The sequence below is a fragment of the Thalia democratica genome, chromosome 2, assembly GCF_965202585.1.
Source record: "Thalia democratica chromosome 2, ktThaDemo2.hap1.1, whole genome shotgun sequence".
NCBI classification, from domain to species: Eukaryota; Metazoa; Chordata; class Thaliacea; order Salpida; family Salpidae; genus Thalia; species Thalia democratica.
Window position 1 is genome coordinate 46713287 of NC_139166.1, and position 24419 is coordinate 46737705.

At 26.1% G+C, this 24419-nt stretch overlaps 1 protein-coding gene across 1 annotated transcript; it reads left to right on the top strand.

Annotated features, from left to right (window-relative positions):
- Window positions 1–1942: 1942 nt before the first annotated feature.
- Window positions 1943–20711, top strand: LOC145849883 ((E3-independent) E2 ubiquitin-conjugating enzyme UBE2O-like). Its single transcript, XM_082954979.1, has 26 exons — window positions 1943–2062; window positions 3286–3377; window positions 3966–4031; window positions 4166–4267; window positions 4477–4574; window positions 4912–4993; window positions 5325–5468; window positions 5721–5866; window positions 6370–6507; window positions 8265–8309; window positions 8452–8510; window positions 9933–9981; window positions 10523–10763; window positions 11842–11912; window positions 12570–12623; window positions 12729–12876; window positions 13821–13912; window positions 13989–14146; window positions 15322–15446; window positions 16566–16770; window positions 17076–17453; window positions 17657–17826; window positions 18501–18701; window positions 19240–19297; window positions 19723–19823; window positions 20096–20711. Exons 1-26 carry the CDS (start codon window positions 1969–1971, stop codon window positions 20390–20392), a joined length of 3414 nt encoding a protein of 1137 aa, XP_082811105.1. The 5' UTR covers window positions 1943–1968; the 3' UTR covers window positions 20393–20711.
- The last annotated feature ends 3708 nt before the right edge of the window (window positions 20712–24419 follow it).

Sequence of the window (24419 nt, forward strand, 5' to 3'; positions counted from 1 at the left end):
TTGTGTGCTTTGATAATTTATTTTAGGTTTGTAGAACAGCTGTAGGTGATCTTGATTGTGTTCTTATTAAATATCTTTTGCAGCTTGGAACCTTTAGAGAAATGCATGTTTATGAGGTATATATTTAAAAATTTAAAGAATTATTTAATTTTTTTATTTAAAGAATACAAAAAAAAAGGATGCCTCAAAACAGTTTAGGGTTGCTCATGACAGTTTTTGGTCATTCAAGATAGTCTTTTGACTTGTAGAGTGGCAATCCTTATAAAATGAGTTTAAAAGGATAGCATGATCTTTTTTCAAATTTAATTGATTTAGACTAGGTTTTGCTGTCTTATTTTAAATTTAACAAGAAAAAGTTGGATATCTTTAAGTTGGGATAGGGTACATATTATGCAGGAAGCATCACTTTTGCACCAGCTTAAAATATTCTATTTGAGAATTTTTATAATTAAAATTACAGTTTCTTTTAACGTTTTTTATTTAACAAAAAAAAAGATTTCTAATATATTTTAAAATTGAAATATTTAAATTTAAGTGTGTTGCTTGGTGCAAAAGTGACGCTTTAGGCATTTCTGACCCCTTTAAATTAGTCTAAAAAACACAGTCCAAAGTTACCGGTATTTTTTGTAAAAAAACAAAATATTTTACTTCTGTTGATATTGCTATTACTATTTTACTTATTTTTATAACTAAAAGTTATATATTTTTACTTGAACATTGCTATGTTTCATTATTTTTTGTTTAATATCTTTTTATATTTTGCAGTTGATCAAATTTTCAAGTCTTTTAAATTGGATGAACTCAAGTTGTTTAAAGTTTAAATACTAAAAAAACTAAGTAAAAACTTGAAATGTTTTTACTAAGTGTAAATATAAAGTTAATATTCTTTATCACCCAAGTATTAAGTAGTAGTTTATGCGTTCATAAATAATGATATACAGTCACCTCTTGCAAATCCACGCACTTGTTTGGTTTCAAATTTTAGAATAAAAAAAAAATCAAGTTTTTAATATTGTAAATATATTGTATGTATTGAGTTAACAAATTTTTCAATTTCAATTTTTGTTTTATTTTTTAGTTAAATGTCATTTGCCGTTTTTTTTTCTGCTTGATTTGTTCTTCTGTAGAACTTACTTTACACAGCAAACGTTTGAAATTTTTACCGTGTCCTTAAATTCATTGTAGTGCTCTTCAGCACCAGCTATAGCTTTAGAAGAAAACAAATATGTGTTGAAATTGGTGGTCTACATCAACATCAGTATTAAACTAGCAAGTTCAGACTTTTATCTTCCTCCTATAAATCTTTTTCATCAATTTCCTGAAGAACCTTTAAATTTAGGGCTTGTTTGCGGGTTTAACATTGTTGTTGGCCGCTTTAACCTCCTCTAAAATACTTTCTGAAGATTCAGCAGTTGTTTTTTTGTAAAAAAACCAAAACTGTAATTAATAAAATGTATTATAGGAAAACCTCCAATATAGTAGGTATATTTGCTACCTCTTGTTTAGTTTTGTTCTTTGTTTACTTACGCATTTTTGCTGTGGACACAATAAGCGTAGATTCTCAAGAGGTGACTGTACCAATTTTTTTTGATAAATATAAATAAAACATTCCTGTTGTACATATTTATGATTTATATGTTTTATAAAACTATTAGTAACACCAAGAAAAGTTATTATATACAATAGCAAGCTTTTTAGGAAGCTTAAAAATATGTAGTATTTTATAAGTAAAAACTCTATTAAAAAGACTTCAAACCTAAGAACTTTCTAAAAAATTACTTTTAGTTTTAATTTCTTTAAAATACTATTGATTTTAAATTAAGTGTATAAGGCTTAAAGAAAAGTTGTCTGTTGTAATTTAATATTCAGTTTAGTTATTAATTTTCACCAGTTTTAGTAACAAAAATTTTGTTTTACCGTCAATTAAATTCAATAAATTTGAAGTAAATCTTATCTTAAAAATAAACAATGAACGAAAATGTGATTATGAATGAAGACATAGTTGCTCTGCGAGATAAGGCAGGAAGAGAAAAAATGTATGGGGCTGTTGCACAACATTATAGTAAGAAGTTTTGAAAGTACTAAAAGTTAAAATGAATTAAATAGGAAAGTAATTTAATTACCTAAAAGTTTTTTGTCAATTTTGTTTCTGTTTTTATATAGTTTTTACAATGTATTTACACACTTAATGAAGTTTCACAAACTAAAGCTACACTTTTTGACTTATAAGAAAATGCTTAGATAAAAAACAAATAATGCTTCAATCTTTTACATAACTTAAGGCCATAGGGGGGGGGGGGGGTAGAAGCCATTTTTTGACCAAAAACAACATATAGACTTATATTATAGTAAATTTCATAATCTTTCAGATGCTTTTTTTAGATTTTAAAAATATTAAGTAACTTTTTTTTTATAACCGGTTATATAAAGGGTTGTCTTTATAAAGGGTATATAAAGGGTAACTTTAAAGCCGTTTTTCTCGAGTTTTTAAAAACGGGCTTTAAAATCTATCTTCTCCTTCATTTTTCAAGCAATCTTCTTCAAATTTTCAGGAAATGTTCCTTACATTATGAGAAAAAAACGTTATTTGTGAATTTTAATAATTTAAAAAAATAAAAATTTTATGACAAAAAAAAAAAAAAGTGATTTTTTATCAAAAAAAAATTTTTTTTTTCAAAAAAAAGGTATTTTTACTTGAAATTTTTTAAAGTCACAAATAACGTTTTTTTGTTATTGTATAAAGAATAGACTGTGAAAGTTTGAAGAAGATTGCTTAAAAAATGAAGGAGGAGATAGATTTTGAATGCATTAGTCTTTTTTTGCCGTTTTAGTTTTTCCTTCCCCATAAGGAACCTGTTATGCGGCCTGACTTTGGCCGGTCATATCTCAAAAACTAATTCGAATTTTTAAAAACGGTAAAAAGCAACTTGAAGCTTAGTAAAAACTCTATAAAATAAGATCAACTTGTAAAAAACATGGCCTACCCCCCCTATGGCCTTAATTCTAAATTAAAAATGATTAAATGTATTTTATCTAAGCAAGTTCAAATAAACACTGATTATTTCTCATGCCTTTAAAGAAAAATTAATATATTTTCTAAACATTTAACTCAAAGTCACTGGTATTTTTTGTAAAAATTCACAATTCAAGTAAGCAAAACAGTACAACCTGATTTGGCTAGTTCCTGTAGGTTATATTAAAATTTTTTTAGTGTTATATATTAATAAGAAAATAATTTATTGTGTATATATTGCTAAAAGTAGCTAACTAGTTTAAATTTGAAAGATGATGAGCACTCACCTCTTGAAGAAGGAACTGTGTTAGTTGATTGGTATGATAATGACGATAGTGATGATGCTGAAGTTGAGGAGGCTCTAGTTGGTTTTTTATATACTTATGCATAAGTTGTACAAAGAAATGTTATTGCAATACTATTATGCATTTCTTTGAAAACAGTAGTCTTATAATATAATAGTTTTGTGTATTGTAAACTTGTTCAAAGTTTTTGTATTTAAACTTTTGACAAATAATAATTATAACTACAACAGAAACCTCTTTCTAATAATTGGTTATAGTTTTTAGAAACATGTTTATATTACTTTTTATAATTAAAAGTTATATGAATAACCTGCGATATATTTTATTTTTTAGGTTTAATCAAAATTATAAAGCTTTTTTAGTCAGTTTATCTATCAATAGTTTTAAGTATTGTCAATAGAATAGGAACGAAAAGTCAAGCTTTCTGCAACTGACTCATTTAAATACTGGATGTTAAATTAAATCTATTTTTTAACACAGAAAGTCTGTGGACATTAATTATTTTAAGTCTAATTAAATGGTTCTGAAGCTAATTTTTTTATGTATCTGGTTAGGATTTATGTTGTGTAACATAAGCACATATTTTTTATCAAAAAAAAAAACCAATATCGCTAAAACTTATTAAAATTAATTTGATATTTTTGCAGTTGACTTTAAAAGACCGTTCTTTGATGCCAAGAGACATAGTGCAAGATAATGGTGATACTAATAAGGTATTTTTAAAAACTTTTTATATAAATTTTACTGTTGTTACTAACACAACTTTCGTAAAAGTTTTGATATATTTTTTTCAACCATTCATAATTAATTTTTAACTTTGCTTGAAAATTTAAACATGGCCAAACAGATTGGAACAGTAGTTGATGTAAGAAAAGATGGTGATTTCTGTATTGTTGGCACAGATAAAAAGTTGAAAAATATTGAGTGTGAAAAATTAGTTTGCAATCATGTTAGTTATGTAATTTAATATAAAACTAAGTTTATAAGTTATTATCAACTTAGAAAAAGGCGTTATTATAAAAAAGTTAACAACAAAATGATTGTAAAAATTTACACTTTATTTAATACTTAAATAAAAATTTTAAACTAAATAATTTATTTTAGAGTTCATTAAACTCTTTGTTTTATTCTTAAATTGATGAAAATATTTTTTTTAAGAAATTTCTATCCGGTGAGATCGTTGCATATGGAAACTCAATTGGAAAAATTTTAAATGTGCAAAGAATTGTTTATGTGAAAACTGCTGATGGTCAAAAGTAAGAATTAGTTGTATTATTTGCTGTCGTGTAATTGAGAAATGTTGTGTTTATTATGTCTTTTTTAATAATGTTTATAAATTATAAAAAAAATTGGACGAGTTGTATATGTAGGTATAAAAATAATAAAGCATATTATCAATCAATAGAATTTGTTTTATCTAAATGTTTTAAATTTAATATAAGGTTTTATTGAGTAGACTGAATAAACAAGTATCAGATATTAACCGCTGCATTATAATTGTTCATGTTATGATAACTAATATTTAAAAAATATATTTTAAATATTAGTAATACTTGTTTACAATATTTTAATATATTTCTCTTGTATTCAAAGAGGTTGCATCGGTGAAAATCTTCTTCAATTAATGGAACAAGCACAAAGTGTTACTAACGTTTATCCACATTATACAGATAAGGTATGTTTGCGTAAATCCTTAGAAATAGCTAAAAAGTAAAAGTTTTTAAACTGTTGTTAGCTTGTGGTTTTTGAGCATAAAAATGATTTAGTTCTTTTGTATTTCACAACACTAACGCGAGAGTTTTAAATTTATTTGCATAAGTCTTTACTATATGTCTTTTAATTACATTTTATATATTTTTCTTAGTTTGAATTAAAATATAAAAATGATTTAATACTGTGTAAGTTGAAGGCTGTGCTTAATTAAGAAAAGTCATTAGAAAACTTTTAAATTGTAAGTTTATCTTAAACTATAAAAATTATAAAACTTAAAACAATTATATCAACAGTCAAGGTATGAAAACGTTCCTGCCGGCTGCAGCAAATATTACCCGGGACAATACCTTGAATGTGTACCCGAATGTTCACAAGTCATTTGCTGGAATTCACATTTCAATCCAAAAAGTAAAAATTTCAAACTGATTATTTTAAAGGTTTGATGTTTTTGAAATTGATTTTTGTTTAGATTTTTCCTTATAAAGCACTTCCTGTTTACTTTTGTGCAGCTGCTTTTCTCCAATAAAGTAGTTTTTATAAAAGTAAAGAAAAAAATATATATTAGTAATTCAAAATGAGACTGTTTTAGTTTTTAAACTAATGATTTCTAAAAAAAAATGTTTTTTAATAATATTTATAAAAAATTTTAAAAATTGGTTCTTTCAATTTAAAAATAATGTTTGTTTTAGGTTGCAGAAACTTCTGTTGAAGTTAGATGGAACACTGCTACTGTATGTCAAGATAATGAAGATGCTAAAACATATTTGAAGAACCTTAACATTCCAGATAGTACAAAAACACCTAACAGCGTAATATCCGAAAAATATTTGCCTTGGTGTGTATTAAACCTTAAACTGTATATAAGCATATTTACTGTACCATATAAATTGAAAAATATTTTATTAACCAACGATGCTATCTATTTCACGTTAAATTAATAACATATGTTTATATTAATAACATTCTGAAAGCTTATAAGCTTATAAAGGAAATTTATGTTGAATGATTACTTTTTTGATTTAATTATATTCCAACAAACTTAATTTGTTTGGATCTTTTCTTAGAATACATTAAGAATAATATTTTTGATAATTATAATTTTTGTATCTAAATACAAACGTTTTCAGCTAAAACAATTGTTTTGCTGAGTATCAAGAAAAAAAAATTGAAGCTTTTTTATAACCCAATATTTGATTTTCAGCAATAAATAAGCTGAGTGTTAAAACCTTAAGAATTATTAAATAATTATTAAATAATTACTTTTTTTGGTTATAAAATATACCTGACTTTTGTTGCCTCAATGTATTTCACATATTATAAAAAAAATTTTTGTAACAGGTTAAAGACGTTCGATTCATTTAAATACTGTGAGTATGCGCTAGGTCAACGGTTTTCGTATACTTTAACAGAAGAAGATGCATCTGAATTAAATAATAGAGTAAAGAAAAGAAAGAAAAAACATATGCAAACCACTTCGTAAGTTGAAAAATAATTCTGTTGAGTTTCTAAGAATAAATTTAGGTAAACAACGTATTAATATTTAGATTCATAATTTTAACTCTTTGTTGTATTTATAAATTATTATTATTTTAAGTATAAATTACATATGTCTGAATTAAAAAAACTTTTGTAAAACAGCAATACGTCGTAAATGATATTTCAAAAGTAGTTGTTCTGTTTGTAATAGATATAATAATTTTATACACTAACTACAAATTTTTTAGTTTGAAGAGTTGTTTCTGTATGTTCACACTTCGTCAGCTATATTTTTACTTACTATACAGTAAATACAAAACATTTACAAAATTATATATAAAATTTAATTACTACATAATAAATTAAACATCTATGTACAGTAATATTACGCTTGATTACGCACTTTTTGAATACACTTTTAAGGCTTAAAACTTAATATTAATAATTTTTATTATATAAGCATTAAAAAAATATCTATAAGCTGTACTAAAAACTTAATTTTTTTCATATATAATGAAAGTAAACGAAAAATAAAAAGAAACTGTAGATAAATACATACTGTATATTCTTCAACTATTTAACGAAAATAAATAGCAGTGTAAATGACATTTACAATAACTAGTTATTAAAACAAATATATAAATACAGCATATTAAACTTTGTTTACATGAGAATAATGAACAGTGCAACTGCTCTTAGTGAACACTAGTTACTTTTGAAAATATCTTTTTTAGAGAAGTCTATCTTTTAGGTTTAAAAAAAAAAATTAAATTAAAAAACTTTTCACAAAATTTAACATTGACTCTTATATGAAAACCATAAGTATAAAATATAAGTCAGTTTTTATAGATCATAAAAATTTCAATGAACTTTTAAGAAATATTTGTTTCTGTAAAACGTTTCTAATACAAATGTATTTTATAATAGTCAATTTTCTAATAAGTTTAAAAGTTCACTTAAAATATATCTATTTTATTAGTTTTTAAGCTACAGCCATCTAGTGTTTAGGAAACATTCATTAAATAATAGTTTAAAAGAAATGACATAATGGAAATTTAAAAGTATTAAAAAATAAGGATAGTTTAAAAAAAATTATTTCCAACATAAAATATTATTCAGGTGAAATATTTAAATATTAATAACGTACCAACTGTAAATGTTTTATAAAAAATGTTTTAAAATGAAGGAGATAGATTTTTAGTAAAATATATTTTTTGCCTTTTTTGTTTATTCCTTCTATAAAGAGCCTATTAAACTCACCAATTATGATTAAAATTTTAGTTATTATGTTTTGAAAATTGCTTAAAATTTTATTAAGCACTAAACAGTATGTGATAGCTAAGATAAGCCTTAACAAAACAAAATTGAGTTGTAAAAAGCAATGTACACTTCCCCTATACTCTTAGCAAAGTTTTTGTGGTAATGAAAAAATCTACTCTGCAATTTATGTATTTAGTTTATTAGTTATGTTTTTTCAATACTAATTATATTCATTTGTTCAGTATTGCATAGTTTACAACTATTTTAAGCTATATGTGTTTTTCCTTCTTAAAGTTGCTCAAATAATTTAAAAGTCAATTTTGTTACTTATAAATCTCCATACGTTTTGTGATAATATTGTAGCACCACCAAGTTTTTCATTTATATAACTATAATTTTGTTTTGTATACCAATCTTTGAAAGATGACCCAGTTGCTCCATCTTAAGACTTTGTTTATTTTTATGTTTTTCAGTAATTAAACTTTTAACTATTTTAGAAGTCGAAAATCTCAACGTCTTGAAACCCGTCATCACCCAAGAAGGTTTGTTTAATTAAAAAACACAAAATTTATTACACTATACACTTTTATTTAATTTAATAAGCTGTTGTGTTTAACATATGGAATTTGAATAAAAAAAAACAAACAAAAACTTGTTAATTATTTATTCATGTATTTTCTTAAGGAGAGGAGCTTCTTCTTCAAGCTATCGACGAGTAAACCGTACATTGAACCGAACTATTGGTTTGTTTTGGTTATGTTTTATTTTTTGTTAAATAAAACGACAGTAATGTATATTTTAACTCAATTTTAAGTTTTATCAACTGCAGTATTTAAAAAAAAATCAATTTTTTTTTACAAGGAGTGATCTTGTTTTGTTATTTTCTGCCTAATAAAACTCATTTTCACTGTTTACTAAACATAATTTGTTTATTTCGGTTTAAAATAGTTAAGTACTCGTGATTATCACAATTGCTAAACTTCTTAAAAAATTAATTACATCATTTGAACTTGTGGTATTTACACAACCTAACATTTAGTGATAAGCCAACTGTTGTGAGGTTGTCTTAAATATTCTAATGATACAATAGTTTTTTAAAGTCTAAACAAAAACAAATAATTTTGCATGGAAATTTTAATGAAAAGTAAAAATATTAAAAATGGCGTATATAATTTGATATGAAAAGCTGCTTTTTATTATCTTAAGTGAGTTCTAATGTTTTGTTTACTGACGATAAGTACTAAAAAACAATTATAACTTAAGTATTTGTTTAGAAAAAAAAGTATTTAGTAATATAGTGTGCACCTACTTTCTAGAGATCTAATGTTTAGCTTTAAAAATGTTTAAGAACCACTGTTGTATAGTATAATTGTAATTTTGTTAAATTAGAAAAGTTTGTTATATTCTTTGTAATTGAAATTTAGCATAATTTTTTTTTTAGTACAATATTTTTATTAGTAAGTAAATTAATTTTGATTTATACTTAGTTATTGTATTTAAAAAACTTTAAAAATAACAAAAATTTTAACATCGAATTGTTCATAAGAAGTCAAGAATAAAGAAAAGTATTTTTTCTTCAAAAACTAGTAATTTTTAGTGCTTTTTAAATAACTACTATGACAAAGATCTGTAATGATATTAGTCAATTATTTATAATAAAATGTCATAGTTATTTTCATATGAATAAATTGCTGTTCAAAACTTATGATTATTTATTTAACTTAACTAGATTAATATATTATTGCAATATAAAAATTCAAAATAGTCAGTCTCTTAGATTTAGCAAATTACACTCTTCTTTTTAATGTTTAGTGTTTAATAGAACATTCTAGTACAAGTAAAATCATACTGATATATACATTTTGTTAGCCGAACTTGTTTAAAAAGTCTCGCGGGCCTTGAGATTTTAAATAATTATATTTTAAAAACAATAACAAAAAGAGGATTTAATATGATCATGTGTTAAGCACTACCGTGTAATGAAAATCAAATTAAGAGCACATTGTAAAATACTTGTTTTAAATAATCTCAATTTTATATGATTGCGTTGTTTTCGAGCTAAAAATACTTCGCGGGCTTTACGTTGCCCACTCCTATATTAAATCTTGTAAAACAATAATGAAATAACAGAATAATTGAAAGTTAATTGTTTATATAACTATCAGGTGGAGATGATTCAAGTTCGTCTGATGAGTATGAAGACATAAAAGAAGAGTTAGTTTTAATAACATAGATTATATGAAGTTTGAAAAAGTACAAGTTTTAATCGTGTATAAATAGCTTATTCTATTAATTATTATTGTATTTAATTATAATATTAATATTTTTATTTAAAAATTAAACAATTTTTCAATGTAATTGTTTTTAGAAGAACATAATTTATTTGAATTAATTAAAAACTAATTCAAAAAATAATTTATAATAACTATGTTTGTGTGATAAGAAATATAACACTTAACTTTGAACAAAACATATAGAAAAAAAGTCTTCGTTACGAATTAGTTTTCTAAGCGTAAGTATAATTGCTACTTAGTTTTATATGAGTTTATTTATAAGTAAAGTTCTAAAAAAAGTGTTGCTACAAATAAATAAATATTTTTTTTACATTTAGGTCATACCAGAATTAACTAAAATAATAAGCTTTTTATTCATTTTGTATTTGGACATAACATTTATGTTAATAATGAACTGTTTAAAATATGATGTGATCATTGCTTTTCTGAAATTGTTTTCTATTATTTGATAAAATGGTCAGAAGTTTTCTGGAGACAACGGATAAGGTTGAAGACAAAAGAGGTGAGAAGAAACCAGAAAAAAGTGCAGATGATGGGGAAAAGTTGATGAAAGTTGCAGTTCGTAATCTAGCAGGCGGAAACAGTAAATTGCCAGAACAAAGTCCCGTGTATAATTTGACCGATGAAATTTGCAAAAAAGTATTTTCTAGGTACTCATCCAAATCAAAGTCGATTTTAAAAACAGAGCTTAAAACCCATGAGGTTATCATTTATAATTTTTTTACCCTTTATAGAAACTAAATAAAATTAATTACAATCTACGTATACTTTATTTGTTGCAGCTTTTTTGTTTATTCTAATTAAAACATGTATATAATTTTAATCTGGACTGCTTTTAAATATTTATAACATTTAGATTTTTATAACGTTGTATTATTGCTTTTTACTTCATTAGTTATAATAGACATGGCTCAATTATACAGTACAGTCACTCTCGAGTCTCTACACTCGTTTGGTTACGCACTCTTGTTTAGTTACGCATTTTAGAATTAAAAAAAAAAAAACAATATAAAAAATTAAAAATGGTTTCTAATTTCAGGTACTTCTTGGATTTTACAGGATGCCAAGTTTTTTGGCAACAATTGTGAATAGAACTTTTAAATAAGATTTAAAGTAAATATACTATAAAATTTAGGAGGAGATAGTTTTTTAATAAAATTGATATTTTTTTGCATTTTTAGTTTGCGCCTTCTAATAGAAATATATTAACTCTATGGTTTTACTCTTTAAATTGAAGGTGTCTTAGTCCCCCTTTATACCTTAAAGTCAAACAAGCTACAATTCCTAACAATATTTAAAGTTTTGTTTCAACTTAATAAATCTCTTATATTTAGCTAATTTGTTCTTTGCCCACTTACTAAGAATGAACTTGTCTTGCATTGTATTAGAGAAATATCTTTCTCTAATACAAGTTTATTCAAGACAAGTTTATTCTCAGGTGGACAAGGAACAAATTAAAATAATTAGTATACACATAAACACTTATTAAAAAAAACTTCTCCCATATATGTACAAGTTAAATGAAAACTATTTTTGTAATCAAAGAAAGTGGGAAAGTCTCTAAACTTTATTTAATCAAATGCATTATAAAAAGACAGTTGATATATTAGGTATATTTGCTACCTCTCGTTTATTTACGTTCTCTCGTTTACTTACGCACCATTGCTGTGAACACAATGTGCGTAGATTCGCGAGAGGTGACTGTATATGAAATTTACTGTTGAAAAGAACCTAACAACTAAACGAAATGATTGTAAAAACATTATGCTTTCTTATTCAGATTGGAGGCTTGAAGATGTGTGTATTTAAACTTGGGTCAAAAAGGACAGTTTGTATCATTGAAAAAACAGCGTAAGTATAAATTTGTTTTACATTGATTATTTTATGTGATTGTTGTAAAAAGTTATAAACTTTAGTTAGTGAAAGCATTTCTACATAAAAAATCATAGTTTTTATGTATTAAACTAACATTAGGAAAATAAAAATTAATGTTTTTTATAGTTAGATAAAATAACATGTTTTACTTAACTGCTTTCGTTTAACTAAAAATATTAGTTGTTATGAAATTATTAAAATTTGTTATTAAGCAGTAAATTAAACGTAAATATAACGTTTGTTAAAATACTTCTTAGTTTCTTCCATGACACTATTGTTTAAGTTTCTTTTGTAGTTTATTCCTTTATATTGTTACTGTTAAAAGTATCTTAAAAGTATTCTTTTTAAACTATTATAACTTTTTAACAAATAATTATATAACTGTTAAAAGCTTATCTAAGAAAATTAGACAGTATTATTATGTTTTAATTTAAAACCTGTAAATTTCTTTGACTAGAAAGGAGTTTATGTTAAAAAAAATATTATAGAAACAAATACTATTAAAGACATTTAAGTTAAATTTAATTTCATCAAGAATTTTGTTTTATCCTGTAACCAATTAAATTTTAGGTTATTTTAATGAAAATTTTAAAAACTATTTTAGATGTTGTGTTATAATATACATTTTTTCAGTGATTACAAGAAGGTTGGTGACGTTGTTTTCACAGATGATGCAGTGAAATGCTTGTAAGTTTATTTATACTGTTTGTTTGCGGTTTCGAGTTATGTTTTTAAAAACCGGAGTTTTTATTGAAAAGTACACTTACAATTAAAATGTATTATGAATTTTAGACAAGAAAGTGATGTAAATTTTGAGGATGGGGATAAAAATACAATCGAAACAGCTTTGAAAAATTCTAATAACAAAGTAGTGTTTGCGTTTTTTGGAAAGCTCAAATTCAAAACAGATTATCTGGAGGAAACTGATTCAGCTGCGGTGGTAGGTTTTGTAGTTATAAGGACCAAATCGAGTTGGTTTGATAAAAAAATAAGTTAATAATCAGTGTTAACATAAACAAAAAATTGACTTTAAACAGCGTTTTCTTTATAGTAACGAACTTTTAGTTTGTTGAAAAGTATGCTTCACTATTAAGCGTTTGTAAGTAGTTTTCAAAAATATTTAGTATACTAAAGATGTTTTCTTCAGAGTTATCATTAGCAGTAGCAATAAGTTAAAAAAAACCTTAACGAAATGTATTAGCTATATATGTCATTTAAGATTAATTGTTTTTGTTGCAAATAAATATATTTTTATTTTTAAAATAGAACTAGCTCCTATGAAATTGTTTCTAAAATTTACAAACATTTTAAACATTACTATATGTCACCCTAAATAAGACTAATTGTAGAATAAGAAAATACCATCTTAAATTAAACTTAAAAAATAGAATACATGCGTTATATAAAAAGTGTAATTTTACTAAAACTCTGCTTTAAAAATAAACCCTCTGGTTCAACAACTAAAATAGTTGATATGCTTAATTTTTTGCTTTTTTTCTGGCTTTAGAATTTTTTTTATAAATAAACACAAAATCTTTAAGTTTACTTTTAATACTCTGAAACTGTAAGAGTAATTTTTTATTACTTAAAGTATGTATTTCTGGCTTTCAGCAAAACTTGTACTGAGTTTTTATTTTTAAACATTAGTTTTCCAAAAAGCATTAATTCTTTAATCAGTAAAACTACAGAGAGTAAAGTAGTTCTACTTACATTAAAATAATTTCGTTAACTAAGTTTTGAAGTACATTCACCCATGTTAAAAATAGTTTAAACTTTTTTGTCACCTTTTCCTTGCAATTTTAATTATTATCAATTAATTAGTGTATTGTAATAAAATTTAAAAAAATAAGCCAACATAACTATACTAAATTTCAATGAACACAGTACTACTATGGAAGCGGGTTGGAAAATGCTGAATTAAAAAACGAAGATGTTTTTGCTCAAGGGACAAAACAACCGTTTCAAAAAGGACAAAAGTTAGTTCTTGTTTGTTGAAAGTATAAAACTTTATTTCAATAAATACAGATGTTTTAATTTAAACTTTTTTTCAAGGGTCACAATTGAAATGTCGATGCCGCGCACTCAGGTAGTTGTTGAGTGGCAGGACAGAACGAGGTCGGACTTCATTCCAAGCACCAGTGTCATTCCGCAGACCATTCTCAACGATCACGACTTCTTTCCCGGTGAATTCGTCAAAGACGAGAGGGAAGGTTGCTTGTGTTGGTTATCTAAGGCTTTTTGATAAAAAAATAAGGTTTTTCTAAAAACCAACAGACTTGTAGACGTATCTAGTTTTTTACTCATAGTTTTCAAACTGTCTACATTAGTTTTTTGGGACTTTATTCATAAAGAGCATATTTTATAATGAAATAGAAAATTCTCAATAGTGTAAACTAGGGTTTGGCAATTTTTCTAATCGGTGGGTCAGATTTACTGACAATTTTTTTTTGCAGACCGGACTTGTTAACAAAGTCTTTGCAAACTGCGTAAATTTCAAACAGTCAATACAAAAAAATATTTAAGAGCAATTTATAATGAAATGCACATTTAATAAACATTAGTGTAATGAAATTGATTGAGATCATACTTTATATTGTCTGCCTCAAAAAAGCTCAAGATTATTTGTTAAACGCAAGTATTTTAACTTAAAAAATACATTACTAGCAACTTTGCAACTCTGGTCTTTACATTTAGATCAGAGTTTCCCTAAGTGGGCCAAATTTTATATAAGTTTAGGTGGCCATGAGCAGCATAGGGGCCAAAGAGGGGCATGAGTAGTAAAGGGGCCACAGGGGGACTATGAGATCATATTTTGATCTTGTGTTTAGAAAAACAAAAGCTAGTGTTTTTTTTTATGGAAAACAGATCGTTTAAATTCTAAAACTTAAAACTATTTCTATTTAGCTAGTTAGCTAAGTCAATTAACTAAGTTTGATTTGAACTTTTTTGATTACTACCAGGTCTTAATAATGAGTGGATTTTTAAAGTATTTTACTTTAAAATTTACTTGTTGTTTTTCTATATAATACATTGTTATATCTTATACTCATATTACATCATTTATTTTGCTACTGCCAACGACTGTAAAAAACCAAGACAATTTAAAAGTAATTCTAATTTCTTAATTTCAACATGGTTATTAAATAGAATGTTTCTAATCTATTTAGTTTGTTATAAAATTTGTTGTTATGATATAGGTTATTTTGTATTTTTATAAAGCTTGTAATGTTTTCTTTCTTTTGCATGAATTGTTTTAAGTTTTACATAAAGCTTAAAAATTATCTTTAAAAAGTTTTGTTTTCGAGAATAACAACTACGAGTTTTTTTTTTTCTGGCTAAGTGAAGACTCAAGTAAGTAACAAATAAAAAATATTGTTTTTATCAGGAAAGAAAGGTGACATATTCAAGTATGGATGTATAATCAAAATACTGACACAGAAAAGAATGGCTCTAGTGCAATGGTTTACAATTGTAAATGGCCTCAAGCTTGTGACATTAGAAAGCGAAGAAGTAAGATTACTAATATAAAAATAAAATTCGAATCTATCTAAATTGTATTTATAAGAAAATGTTTTAATGCGTGTGTAAATAGTCTTGTATATTTTTAAATTAAAACTGAATTAACTTGTTTTACAAGGTTTATGTTTTTGCGATAAGTTTTAAAAAAGTTGTAACTTGTTTTTTACGGTTAACTTAACAGTCCGTATAGTCGTTCAAAATTAAGTTCTAGTAGATAATATGTTAGCCTGTAAGTTATAAAACAACACTGAAAATTAATAAAAAAATAGTTATAAGCGAATAGAAATTTTGCTGCTATGTTTAACTAATTGTGTTTAAAATATTATACTTAGTAATTAGAAAAAATTAAATATATTAACTTATATAATGATAACAAATTATACAGTATCCTTTCTTTATTACACTAACACATGTTTGTGTGTTAATGGATTAACACACTTCAAAAAGCTCTGTAAGAAAAATAAGTACTGTACGGAAAGAATAGAAGCTAAAGTAGGTGTATACATGTGTCCATTAAAAATAAAAATAATTGCTATAGATTTTATAGGTTAACGGTTAATTATAGATAAAATACGTAATGTTAAATCCGACTGTTATAAAGCTATATAATATTAGTAATCTAATACTGTATTTTATCTATTATTAACCGTTAACCTATAAAATCTATAGCAATTATTTATATTTTTAATGGACACATGTATACACCTACTTTAAGTTCCATTCTTTTCTTACAGTATTTTTTTACAGAGCTCTGTTGAAGTGTTTTGATCCGTTAACACACAGAAATATGTGTTAGTGTAATAAAGAAAGGATACTGTACAATTTGTAATTATTATATATTCCAGCGAACTTGTTTCGCTAGGATCTTTTGTTAACAATCGCTTAAATTTATATTTTTTAATAGTTATCAACTTGTATATTAATATTTTTAGATTATCAAGCAATTACAAACAATAAAACAAACAATTTTAAATAAATACTCAATTCATTTCAGATTTTTTTTTTAGTTTTCACTATTCTAAGCATTATAGTATTTGTTGATATAAATGTGCTTTTTCTACTACGATAGTTATAAAACTTGTTCAGTTGATATTAATTTTGAAATATCAGGTAAGTGTCTACGAACTATCATCGAGTTCAGACGAAAAGTTCAGAATATACGACATTTTGTTTGTGTACGGCGCGTTGATGGAGACCACTTCCAACATCAAACCGAACCACTTCAACGGGCAGATGCTGGGTGTCACTGAGCAGGGCAAGCTGATTGTTCGATGGAGTTCGGACAACACTGTCAGCGAAGTTTATCCTCAGGCAAGTCTCGAATAGTTTTCCCAAATTAATAAAACTAAAGACCCACTGTTTACTATTTATCATGTTTTGAGTATGAATCCTCTTTAAAAAAGTTTTGAGCTCTATCTTGTCGGTAATTTTACGACCAAATTATTTTTATGATTTATTTTTTAACGTGTTCAAAAAAAAAAAAAAAGAAATATTAAAGTTTATAAACTCCTTAAACTTATTTCTCTCGATTACGAAATAATTTTAAGTATATAATTATTCATTTTAATATTTATAGTTGCTTCAATTTATAACTTTAAACCCCGTGTTACTCGCAGGAAGTGCAGCTGCATCAAGACGGCGAGTTCGGTTTCGACGACTACGACTATGAGATGGACAACGAGGAGTTCATCTTCCCCACCGAGTTCAACTCGGACGACGAGATCAAAGACGAGGACGACAACGACAGCTGGGAGGACCTTCCGAGTTCGGCCACCTCCGAAGAAGACTACGAGGGAGATGCCCAATCGGATGCGCCCGAAGTTGAGACCGAACAGGAGTTTAAGAGCAGTTCCAGCTCGAGTGATAACGACAACTACCTGTTGAATGAGAACATCACGGAGGAAACATTCCCGGAAAATGTGGAGAAGAAGGCCGAGGCGATAGACGAAAAAGGCGACGGCGTCAAGAAAGAGGAGCTGCAGCAGATAAAAAATCAAAGTGTGTATTTTAGACTTTTGTATGAAAATTTCGGTTTAACTAAATTATAATGTTGTAAACTGCTTTGAATACTTACTTTAGCATAAGCTTTCTCATTCGTTCAAGCAATTTAAAAATTAAGTTTAAGTTTTCAAGTATATATAGTGCTGTAATATCATTAATGTTGAAAATTGTAAGAGTAAAAGATAATCTACTTTAAACAGCTATGAGCCAATTTGATGTGCTAGAAAAAGCGCCAACTAGCCACAAGTTTTACAGTAAGCAGCCGCAAAGAATGTTGAAACCTTTTTTGAATTCCCGCAAAAGAGACTTGAAACTTTTTGCTAAAAGTTGTCCTGTTGGTGTTTTTGTTCGTGCTTACGAGGATAGAATGGTAATTATTAGAATAAAGTTTGTATAAAAGAATAATTTTTTTTGTAGACAGCTGTTGCTAGTTTATACATAGTATGTAAAGTTTAAAGACAAAGTGCTAAAAACTAAAATACTTAAAGTTTTTAATATGGTATTATATATATATATATATATATATGTTTATATAGTAATCAATACCATATATATATATATATCACGAGTAAACATCTTAATGTGTTTTTTTTGTGTGACACTTTAAAAATTTTGCAATGTACTTTATTTCGTTCTGAAGATACGTGTAAACGTTGAAACTGAGTAAACGACACAAAAATTAGTATATATATATATAAAATAAGGTTAATGTTCAAACTTGAACACCTTCTACTGAGCCCACTTGAAGGGCTTTTAAATAATAGTCCATTATTTGCAGTCCATAATAAACAGTCCATTTGTTGCGTTTTAATTTTTTTCTATATTTTTTATGTTGTTTTTACTTATAAATTTTTATTGTCTTGAATACACCATTCCTTGGAAACATTTTTAGTGTAGTACTACTTTAAACATAGTTTTTATTCTACAATTATTAAAACATTAAAAAAGGTTTTAATATCTTTTTTATTGTAAGTGAATCGTGGCCCTTGATAATCTTTCATTCATCTACTTCCATACCAACAAGTTTCTAAACAATTTTAATAGGATTTGATGTCAGCGATGATTGCTGGTCCTGACAACACACCGTTCCGCGACTCCCTCTTCGTCTTTGAAATATACTTCCCGCCCACCTACCCCGAAAAACCCCCTAAAGTGCATTACGTGTCGATGTCGCAGAGAATCAACCCGAACTTGTACGAGGATGGCACGGTGTGCGTCAGTTTGCTCGGTACCTGGTCTGGTGATGTTAGTTTTTTTGTAAAACAATATTTTATTTCAATAAAAATAAGCTTTGAGTTTCTCCTTAGAATTATCCCTCTGAGATAAAAATGTCATATTATTTGTTTTTTTTATATATAAACAAAAAAAAATTAAAATATTTTCCTATTTCTTGATTAAACTAAATATAGTAGTAATACAGAAGTGCTTATTAATAGAATGATATACACTTTTTACTGTATCAACAAAAAATTAATTTGGGGTTTAAAGTACCTGTGCTGATACAACTAAAAAGTCTGCACAAGTTGTTCATAGTATAAAGTGAAAATTAACAGTTAGTTATACATATGCATATTATTACTCTCAGAAAGTTATTATTTACCTCTACCCGTAATTTTATGTTATTCAAAATAGTCGTAGATATTGGAGCTGAACGCAATGTTATACGGTATAAAGTGTTTCCTTCTTAAAGTTTATGAAAAAAAAAACATATAGTACCTTTTGTACCTTTTGTAGTATAAAATGTACCTTTTATATAAAAATAAGTTGATGATATTTTTAACAGGGAAATGAAAATTGGACAAAAGATTCTAGTATTTTGCAAGTGTTGTTGTCAATTCAAGGTATTTAAGCGTATAAGTTCTCTAGAATTTATTTAAAAAGTTTATCAAGACGACAGAATATCTTCTTAATTTGAAAATAATTATTTACACAAATTTTCTAAGATTTTTGTGAAATTTTATGTAAAGTTTAAAGTACATAAGTATAAAAAATATTATATTTTTTCGAAAATGCTATGCAGACTTCTGATTTAAAACTTTTTTTGAAAAGTTTAACGCAGTAAAATTCTAAATACAGAAGTACTGACTCAAATAGGATTTTAAACACAAGATTAATGCTAAATGCACTGTTAACATAATTGTGAGTACTTTATCTATTAATGAATTACATATTATACAAAAAAAATCTTAGTAAAATATCGTTAAATTTTAAAGTAAAGCTTAATGAAATATTCATATAATACTCAATCATATTTGTTGTGATGCAGGCTTGATATTAGTGAAGGAGCCTTATTTCAACGAGGCTGGTTACGAATCTCAGCGAGGAGTGTCGTCCGGTATTAATAGAAGTAGATGGTACAATGAAATGGTTTGTTTAAATATTTTATCACATAGTTGTCAGTAAATGTCTTAACTAACCTTTATTAACTTTCATGTTTTATATCGTTTATCTTATTTCTTAAACAGTTTAAAAGCTTTTGAAAATATTTACTAAAAAACTTTTAAATATTTATCAACTTTAAGTGAAAAAGTAAATAAATTGTAATTTAAAAACAGTTTAAAACTAACTTATGATAACGAATATAAATTAATGGTGAAAAATGTTTTAAACAAAATTTAATATGTTCAAAAATCTCACAGGTAGTGATGAGGATGGTAAACCACATGACCAACCTCGTCAATAACCCGTGCCCTCCGTTCAACTCCTCCGACAACCACTACAAGTCCCTTCTCAAGCAGTACGTTCCCTCCTTCATTCAGCGCTACAAGCTGCTCATCGAAACCAGCGAGCAGCACCTGAAGGATAACAAGTCCGATCAGGACCTGTCAGACATCTCGGGATTCCCGCTCTTGTGTTTATCTGAAGGTGTCATCACCGGGTTGAGCGCCAAAGTCGAGAGGCTCAAGCAGGTGGCTGAGGAAAAAGGTCTGATGTAATGTGTGAGATGGCAATTTATTTATCTAGGAAATCTTTTAGGTGTATTTTTTCTACGTTGCAGCTGTTTCAGACTCTTTTTATGATGGGGTATATATTTTTTTTAATGATTCTACAGCGTGGTGTTTGATATAAAGATACAGTTTTTTATTTAAACAATAAAGATACCCCCTTATGTTTTCGCTGTTACATAAAAAAATTTCTATGACATTTGTGTAACCTTTCTCTATAGCTTTAAGATCCTTAACATGATTTGTATTAAAAATTGAAATATTTCTATAGAATTTAGAGTTGACAATAAATAAAAATACGCTGCATTTGTTTTTTAGTATTATTCTAACAAAGGTAGCGTCACTTTTAATTGCAATAGTTCCCACAGATAGTATGAACAGGTTTAATAATACAACATTAATTAAGTAACTGAAGTTTTTTATATGTTAATGCATTAGTTTTTTTTATGAAAAAAAAAGAAAGTTGTAAAGTTTTAGTTTTCAAGTAGTTTCTTACTTTATATTTTTATCAAGTACTATTATAGGAAGGTTTTTGAACGTATTTATATACCATTTGCAACTTAATATCCATAGATTATTCATTTTGTTTTCCGCTAAAAGAAGTAATTGAAGACATATTAACAACAATTTATGACACAAATATCAAATTAATTTTCAAAGAAACTAAAATTACTAAAAATATATTAAGAAAATTTTTACAGTTGTGCTCCTAAAGTATTTTCCTTTATGGTGAGAAAGTCTACAAACAAATAGACGGTGTTGCAATGGGCAGCCCATTGGCCCCAATCCTAGCCAATTGGTTTGTAGCATTAAAAGAAAATTACCAATTAGAAACAAATTCAAAAACAAAACCTCTATTCTACACAAGGTATGTAGATGATATATTTGTAGTCACACAAAACAAAACTGAACAAACTCTTATCATGAAATGAATACTCTACACCCAAACTTAAAATTCACTTTAGAAAGATCCGTTGACGGAAAACTACCGTTTCTCGACACTGAAGTAAAACAAATATCAAACCAACTACACACAAATGTGTACGGAAAACTAACAGACACAGGTCTAATAATGCAATATACTAGTATTTGTCCTAAATCTTGGAAACTCGGTTTAATAAACTTTTGTCTAAACAGAGCGCTTAACATATGCTCAAATTGTACCGCTTTTTTGGATGAACTTACGAAAATAAAAAACTTATTACTTAAGAATCAGTATCCAAAAAACCTTATAAATTCCAAAATCAACAAATTTCTTGAAGCTCACAAAATCGACAATTCAACATTTAAACAAAATGAAAATATTAACACAAAAAAAGAAAAGAAAACAGAAACCGAAAACTACTCTTATTTCACAACAGTTTATGTAGGTAGTTGTTCAATAAGATTCCAAAAACGAATAGCATCCATATTTCAAAAGCACAACATTAATATTAAACCGACCTACATCAGCAAAAAAGTTTCTGACTACTTCAGCAACAAAAGTAAATGCTCGGAAGTATTTGACGCAAATGTTATTTATAAATACACCTGCTCTGCAGATCAGAGCATCTCTTACATTGGAGAAACATCACGACAAATATTCCGACGAATTACAGACCACTGCGGAACAGATAAAAACAGCGCAATATTTGAACATCTTTTTAATTGTACTCCCTGTCAAAACTCTGACATAGTTCAATGTCAGATGTCTTTAAAGTTTTGAAACGATGTAAGCAAAGCGAACTCAACAGCCTGGAATCAATATTGATTGAGGAAGAGCGACCTTATTTAAATACGCAAATAGCATTAAATGGAAAAACAAAATTATTAACAATCTATTAATAAACATATCTTTATTTTTACTTGCTAAATCTCTAAATTTTGTATTTATTTGAATTTATACATACGTCATAATTTAAAGTTATTTTTTAAAGCTGTTCACTTACCAAAATATTTTTCAAATTTTCTTTAAAATTTGTCACTTGACAATGAAACTCGTATAGTTTTGAAAAGCTTTGTGTAATAAAATATAAAACAAAATGAATAATCTATTGATATTAAGTTGCAAATGGTATATAACTATGTTTATCTAATTTTTGTTAACTAAGATAAAGGTTACTGTTGGCAGCGTTAATTATTTTAGCTAATATAATCAGTACATACTATATAAAAATTTCAAGTTCTAAAAAAAGTTAGTTTATCATAATTAATACGAGTTGGGGATGTTTAGATTAACAGTGCAATTATATACAAAAGGCACTGTCATAAAAATTGTTACTTCTACCAGTGTTCCTTAAAATTTTTAGAAATTGATCACAGAAGAAAAATTGTCTAACTTTGGATTTATTATGTGCAAGTTTTTTTCACAAAGTCCTTTTAACTAACAAAAATTGTTAGTTATATATTTCTAAAGAACTAAATCAAAGCAAAACTATTTATGGATTAAGGTATTGATTTAATTTCCTTAATTATTTAATTTATTTAATAAGTTGCCGATCTTTTTATCATCATTAGTATGCAATCAACCAATCAGTTTTTTAAATTATTCTTCTTTTTAGAATTACTATAAGCTTTTAGTGATAAACTTAAAGGCTGCTTAGAGTATTTGCTCCACCTAAAAAATTAAAATAAACCTATTTACATTTTTTTGAAATAACTTTAAATTTCTATTACGGAAATTTTATTCAAAAATGCGATTTTTTTATAACTAAGAGCAATTTTCCAGCAAGAATGCCACAAGAATGTGCGCGGAGATTTAATTTGTCTCATACAAATTACTTTATAACAGAATAAATTTATATATCGTTCTTTAAAAAATGTAAACATAACTATTGTCAGAATTTTTTTAGATATATACTTTGTGAATTTTTTTAATCAAGTTCCATTAAATGTAAGTTTAAAAAGAAAAACAAGTCTATTGTATTGGTTAATTTAGAATTATTTTGGATTAACGTAAAGTTTAAACGTTTATTTGTGTTAATATTTCAAGTTTCAGCCTTTATAAGAGTTTGTTTTATATTAAACTTTATTAATAATTTCGCCCAGGCGAAACAATATTTTGTAATTAAATATGATATATTCTCAAAAACTAGTTTTAAAGAACTATTATATTTATCAAAACATCTGTACAAAAGCTGGAATTAGTCGAACTAAGTTATATTGTTTTAGTCTCTTCACTAGTTTGCAAAATTTCAATTATTTTTATATCTTTAATCTGCATTTTAATATTCTTACTACTTTATTAAGAAAAAAATTATTTTAAGCTTGAAAAACTTTAAAAAGTATACTTATTTAATTTAAATACACCATGAACCAGTTAAGAAAATGGTTTTCAAAAATTATTTTTTAGATTGCTCCTATTTACTACATAATTTCCAACTTACTTTTTTGCTGCCTTAATATTTAAGGTTTCCTGAAAGCTAATATTAGGAAAACAGGGAAATTCATATTAAGTTTTTTGAATGCCAAAATTCATGTAAACTTTGTTGTTGAAAAAAAAATACTAAAAATGTTTTACTTGTATGTTTATTAAAAGTATATACATTAGTAATGTTTTGCATTTCCTTGTAATGCAAAATTTTTTTTTCTTTATTTCGCTTAGTTTTTGATTAGTTTACAAAAATTTACACTAAATTATGTTTACGCAACACATTATTTATTGATTAAATACAATTGTACAACAATTTAAAAACTTAAATAAATAATTTTTTTAGCAAAAAAAATCGTTCCTAATTATGCAAACATTAAAATACGCATCGCCACTGATAACAGGATTGCCACTTTACCTGGAATTTGACTATTTAGGTAAAAATAACCTGGAATTTAAGAAATTTTGAACAATTTTAACATTTTCAGTAGTAAAATTTCGATTTGACACAAAAAATCTATCATATAAATAAAAAAATTTGTCATCATCAAAAATTTTTTTATTAAAGAACACATTTAAAGTAATATTACAGTATCTTTTCAATGTTTTTATACTACTTAACACAGTTGCTTACATTAAACTTAACTTTTAACTAAAAATAGACATAAA

Coding starts and splice junctions, on each gene's coding strand:
- LOC145849883 (XM_082954979.1), top strand. CDS start 1,969: ATGAACGAAAATGTGATTATGAATGAAGACATAGTTGCTCTGCGAGAT. Junction 6,508..8,264: donor AAACATATGCAAACCACTTC/GTAAGTTGAAAA, acceptor TAACTATTTTAG/AAGTCGAAAATCTCAACGTC. Junction 17,827..18,500: donor GTGCTTACGAGGATAGAATG/GTAATTATTAGA, acceptor CAATTTTAATAG/GATTTGATGTCAGCGATGAT.